At 38.8% G+C, this 6,547-nt stretch overlaps 1 protein-coding gene across 1 annotated transcript in view; it reads left to right on the forward strand.

Annotated features, from left to right (window-relative positions):
* Positions 1-1,588: 1,588 nt before the first annotated feature.
* NDC80 (NDC80 kinetochore complex component) overlaps positions 1,589-6,547 on the forward strand; it is a 71,995-nt gene continuing 67,036 nt past the window's right edge. Inside the window, exons 1-2 of the mRNA XM_007935618.1 lie at positions 1,589-1,689; positions 4,207-4,293. Coding sequence (XP_007933809.1) covers positions 1,589-1,689; positions 4,207-4,293 — 188 coding nt within the window. The remainder of the gene's footprint in view (positions 1,690-4,206; positions 4,294-6,547) is intronic.

A 6,547-nucleotide genomic window follows, 5' to 3' on the forward strand; every position in this document is an offset into this window, starting at 1 on the left:
GGGATCGTAAGGTTCAGAAATTAAGCACCTAGGTCGTGTCAGGAAGCTGGAAGAAAGGTGACTGGTGGACTCATGAAAAATCTTTGGGTTTGTTCCAACCTGTATGGGGTTTGGGGAGAAAACGATAACGTCTACAACTTAGCTTGAGCGACGTTTTAGTGTCTGCTTTGTTTGAGGCCTGAGGGCCGAATCTGTGCGGGGCGCTAGTTTCTCAGAGTCCAGTGAATTTCTTCTTGCGGTGAATTCACAAGGGAGGAGGGGAAGGTGTCGGGAACACTGATGAGAAGAGCAGCGGGGGAGAGGAACGGGCAAGACGAGCAGTTGGTTTGGTGTGTGATGTTTGAGAGTGGCCGTGGAAGGAGTGCATCTGGGACTTTGCACATTAGGTGGAGATTGGGAATGGACATAGAAGTGAGAGTGGGAAAGTCGTATGGATGAAGAAGGGTATATGGAAGGAAAGGGAATAGGCGGCTAAAACCAAGAAATAATGTAATCAGTGTAAACATGTATTCAGTGCCCAGAGAAGTAAAAGGATAAACACAGATGTCCACTTTCATGGAAACCAGGACAAGCCCAAGAAGGCCGGGTATATCTATAATGTCTAATGCCATCGAGAGATGAAACAGGACCAAAAGATTTGCCAGTCGTGGGTATCCTAGCAGACAGCTGTTTCGGCACATGTGAGGAAATGAGGTGTTATTGTGACCTGAGAAGATGAAGGCATCCTAGAGGCAATTCTGTGGACAAGGTGATTTATCCTTGTTGAAGGACAGAGTGAAGCAAAACTCAAACTTACCGCTGTCCAGTAGAATCCAACTCATAGCGACCCCTTCTTGGGTTTGCGAAGCGTCGCTATGGAAGTACATTGCCCAGACTTCCTTGCGATGAGTGAAGCAAGAGGGGCAGTGATTGAAGGATATAAACTAGGAAATAATGGCTTAAGGATAGAGCAGGAGAGATTGTCATTAGGAACAGAAAATAGAATTCTATCCTTAGAGATAGAAGAAAAAGAAACAGGTGGATGCGAGAAGTTGAGAGTTCTTGTCATGTATCCTCTAACTTGCCTTTTGAAGTAGGCACAGCCCACCATAGTGATGTAGTCCAGGTTAAGATTTAGTGTTCTGCCTACTATGGAAGGCAGAAATCATACCTTAATTCATCCTATTTTCTGCATTGCCTAGCACATTCCTTTGGAAATGGTTGGCAGTTAGTAACTGTTGACATACATTATTTGGCTTAGTGCCTTAAACATTTGACTGCTAACCAGAAGTCTGGCAGTTCAAACCCACCAGCCACTCCTCGGAAGGAAAGTTGGGCAATCTACTTCCGTAGTGATACCACCTCTGAAACTCAAGGAGGGGTTGCTATGAGTCGTCCAACTCGAGGGCAGTGAGTTTGGTTTATTCCCTGCAAAGGAGGACTACACAATACATGAATGAATGAAAACAGCCCAGGGGAAAAATAACTTGAAGAAAGAATGAAACCTATCCTCCTTTATTTTTGATAATAAAGATAATAATTGGTGCTTAATGTGCCATCTGTGTTTAAGAATTTTTAAATACTGGTTTTATGAATGTAGGTCATAAACATGAAGCGCAGTTCAATTTCCACTGGTGGTGCCGGTCGCCTCTCTGTGCAAGAGTTAAGATCCCAGGATCTGAATAAACAAGGCCTCTATACCCCTCAAAAGTAAGTACCTTCAACTGTGGTTCTCACATGCATGCCTTCGCTTGGGCAAAGAAATTTGTAAAAATAGTTAATACAAAGATATGGGAGTGATGTCTTGATGAATTTTATCTGTTCCTGTTGTTGTTGTTGTTATATGATTGAGTCGGACCCGACGCATAGCGACCCCTTCTTGGTTTGCCGAGGCAGTATCACTACGGAAGTAGGATTGCCCAACCTTCCTTCCGAGGAGTGGCTGGTGGGTTTGAACCGCCAGCCTTCTGATTAGCAGTCAAGTGCCTTAGGCACTATGCTACCAGAGCTCCTTATCTGTTCCTAGTGATGCTTAATTATGGATCAATGAAAGATAAAATGGAGCCTTCACAGCACAGTGATTAAAGTACTTTGCTACTAACCAAAAGGTCAGTGGTTCAAACCACCAGGCCCTCAACAGTAGAATGATGGATGTGGCAGCCTGCTTCTGTAAAGATTTACAGGCTTGGAGACCCTATGGGGCAGTTCTACCCTGTCCAATGGGGTCACTATGAATCAGAATTGACTATATGGCAGTGAGTTGGAAGAGTAAAAGTGGGAACAGTATCAGGTGTTGTGGTTTATCCTATTTGTTTCTTCAATTCCCGAAGCCAAGTCCCTTTCAGTCAGTTTTGCCTGGCAATCCATAAAACAACTGTTAATTTACCTTAAGCACTCTTTCTGGCTTATTGCTAACCTCATTAGTTTTCACCTCAAATGTCGGTAGCTCTGTCTAGAACTGTCTAGCATAGTGTTCACTTGTGAGCATGCTGAAAGTTTTCCTCCTTTATTCTGGAGCTACTTACTGTAACTCAATTTATTGAGGTGTATCCAACTAGCAGAGTTTTCAAAAGTATTACTTACTCAGATAAGCTGTGGTGTGCAGCCTGCAGAATACTGCCTCTCCAATCTGTTTCCTCAAGGTTGGTTGGAAAAAAGGTCCAGAGGAATGTACTATTATAAATTGTACTTTTTTTTGCTATGAGTGATTTTGTTACAATTAAGAGAAGGCTATTTGTCTCCTTAACAACTGCCTCCTTTCCCAGTGGGACCAGAAGAAATGAATAGTGCCTGGCTACCATTAATGAGTGTTTTAATCAAGGGTCCAATAAAAGGAGGAAAATCATGAAACAGATTTTTCATAAGGAACTTCAAATTCATGAGGAAATGAGACTTACTGGATCCATAAAGAGACAGAAGGAATCCCCAAATCTATTGCCAAGAAATAATCTTTAAACCTGAACCGAAACTGTACCCTGTGAAGCCATCATTAAGTTCATCATTAAACTGAACAAAAATTTAGTTCAATTAATAAAGGTTTGCCTTGAGCATTGCACTCATAAAGAGGTATCTGTATGAGTTCAAGGAAAGAAGAATGAAGAAAACCAAAGACTCATGGAAACGATTAGTCCAAGGGACTGGTACACCATGTGATCCTCAGCCCATATGATTATAAGACCAGAAGAATTAGATGGTGCCCAGCTACCACTGTCAACCACTTGGGGATCTATGTAGGGGATCCTGGATAGAGTAGGAGAACAATGTGGAACAAAACTCAAAATCATTTTTAAAAAAAAGGACCAGTTTTGCTGCTCTGAGAGAACCTGTTGAAACCCCTGAGACTATGGCCCCCTAGCTACCCTTCAGGTCTGGAATTGAACCTACTCCTGTGGCTTTCAGCCAAACAAAAGATAGGTATATGAGCTGAACATTTAAAATGTTAAATGTTTTCGCTTTCAGATAATATTAAAACATTAAGTACTATGCTACCCTTAGGCCTTAAATTATACTTTAGAACCTATACAAATATGACATGAAGTAAAATATTTTTAATGTAGCTATCATGCTATGAGGGTGTTCTGGTAGCATAGTGCCTAAGGCATTTGACTGCTAACCAGAAGGCTGGCAGTTCAAACCCACCAGCCACTCCTCGGAACGAAGGTTGGGTAATCTACTTCATAGTGATACTACCTCGGAAACCCAGGGAGGGGTCGCTATGAGTCGGATCTAACTCGATGGCGGTGGGTTTGGTTTTTTGATTTATCATGCTATGGTTAAACATCTTTTTTTTCCTTACTTCAAAAAGTTATTATCCATAAATATATATTGTTGTTGTTGTTATGTGCCATCGAGTCGGACCCAACTCATAGCAATCCCTCCTTGGGTTTCCGAGGCAGCATCACTGTGGACGTAGATTGCCCTATATTCCTTCCGAGGAGTGGCTGGTGAGTTTGAACCGCCAGCCCTCTGGTTAGCAGTCAAGTGCCTTAGCCACTATGCTACCAGAGCTCCCATAAATGTAGATAGATAATTGAAATCATAATGTAGATATGATTTTTGTTTTGCTTCTTTCTTAATATTTTAGCTTTAGAACTTATATTAGAAAATTTTTATGATTTTGAATTGTTTTTATAGGTAATGAAAGGTATTTGTTCCAACATATTTCCAAAAGCTTCTTAAACTAATATTTTTAGCATTTATTTTAAAGAGGTTTCTCCTTTGTTACAGCAAAGAGAAATCAACGTTTGGGAAACTGAGTATAAACAAACCCACATCTTCTACATCTGAAAGAAAAGTCTCTGTGTTTGGCAAAAGGTAATGATGTTTCTTGAATAGTTCTAATGAAAGAATTCATATAGCTATGCATTCAGCTAGATGCTCTCAAACTACAAATTAAATGTCATGGTCCCTTTCCAAGACAAAGTCAGATTTTAGTTTTTCCCTGTTTAAAATGTTTAACAATGCTTTAAGCTATGCTAAGAGAGATATATTAGCACATTCAGACCACTATTTCATTGTTACAAGTGAGTAGTTGATTGAAAATTCCGTGCCCAGCTTTCAAATAATATGGAATCATGCCCCAAACCCCACTAAGCCTATTTTCATAAAGTCAATTCCAATTTACGATGACTCCATGTGTTATAGAATAGAACTACCCCATTGGGTTTTCTTCATTGTAATCTTTACTGAAGCAGATTGCCAGACCTTCTGGTGTGCCCACTGGGTGGCTTTGAACCACCAACCTTTTTAAAATTAGGAGGGATCATCATCTAGTTCAACATTTTGCTCCTAGATTTTTTTACACGTAAATAGTAGTGAGGACTACTAAGAGTGTTTGTTTGTGGGTTATGTCTATTGATATTTACCATATTATAAATTAAAACAAATTTTTAAAATATTTATGTATTAAAAATAATAAGCTCATTACATTTAACATAAAGAATATGTTTTTTGTTTTTTAAAAAACATTTTCAAAGATAGCAGTTTCAGTTAGAAAAGTTACATTATTCTACATTCTCACAAATCTCTTTAAAGTCTAGACTTTTAGAAGACATCTAGATTTTCATACATGCTTCTGCATTCAGTCTTGCAGTGTCATATGTCATGTAACTTCTGCAAAACTCCGGTATTTACTCATGAGAGATTGAGAGTAGTAAGGGTCTCATTATGTATCATCTTAGTCTCATGATATAAATTGTTTTGACTTCTCAGACCCCAAAATCACATTTTCAGACATACTTTTAGAGTAGATCAGTATTTTCCTGAGACAGGGAGTGGGAAAAGGATTGACAGTTAAGAGGTACAAGGGAACTTTTGGGATGATGGAAATGTTCTGTATCTTTATTGTGGTAAAGAGTACACAGGTGCATACATTGTCAAATCTCATGACACTATACACCTTAAACAGGTACATTTTATTCTAAGCAAATAAATCAATAAAGTTGATTTTAAATAAATAAATGCTCAACCCAAAAATTATGAATGTACACTATATTCTGTTTTTTCACCAAAACAGAATATAACTTTGTTTTAAGAAAAACCTATTTGTTCAGTTGTTCTGAAAATATTCAGAGATTAAATATTTGTCACTTTATAAATCACTGCCATGAACTTATCTCTAAAATTTACAGAAAACACCAACACCTCAACAACAAAAAGACAAATAACCCAATTTAAAAATGGGCAGAAGACATGAATAGACACTTCACCAAGGAAGATATTCAGGCAGCCAACAAACACATGAAGAAATGTTCACAATCATTAGCCATTGTTGTTGTCATTTGCCGTTGAGTTAGACCCAACTCATGGCATCCCCTCCTTGGGTTTCAGAGGTGGTATCACTATGGAAGTAGATTACCCAACCTTCCTTCTGAGGAGTGGCTGGTGGGTTTGAACCACCAGCCTTCTGGTTAGCAGTCAAGTGCCTTAGGCACTATGCTACCAGACTTAGGTTATTGAATACATTGGAGAGTCCTTGGTGCAGAGCATCTAGTAGACTCAAAATGCACATCTCTTAGAGGACAGTGTATCTGTTAGTAATGCAAAGGACCAGGAATGTATTTTTTTTCTCACTTCATTTTGTCTAAATTATTTAACTTCTATAACCTCATCCTTTATCTTCATTACGTGCTTTTTCTTATTTTATTTTTATTTTTTTTACTCTTATTGTGGTGAAACCATACACAACAAGACATTCGTCAACATAACAACTTCCCCATTTACAGATCAAGGACATTGATGACATTTTTTATATTGTGCCACCATTATTGCTATCCTTTTCCAAAATATTCTACCACCATTCTCATAAACTCAATGCCCCACAAACAAAAGCTTCCCCTGTCCCCCTCCCTCCTATCCCTGGTAATCACTTAACAATCTTTAAAACTAAAAAAGCCAAACTCACTGCCATCAAGTCGGTTCTGACTCATAGCAACCCTTCCTTGGGTTTCCAAGGTGGTGTCCCTATGGAAGTAGATTACCTAGTCTTCCTTCCATGTGTGTGTATATGTGTGTGTGTATGTATATATATATATATATATATATATATATATATATATATATATATATA

Source organism: Orycteropus afer, unplaced genomic scaffold, assembly GCF_000298275.1.
Source record: "Orycteropus afer afer isolate SDZICR_OR568_19922 unplaced genomic scaffold, OryAfe1.0 scaffold00030, whole genome shotgun sequence".
NCBI lineage: Eukaryota > Metazoa > Chordata > Mammalia > Tubulidentata > Orycteropodidae > Orycteropus > Orycteropus afer.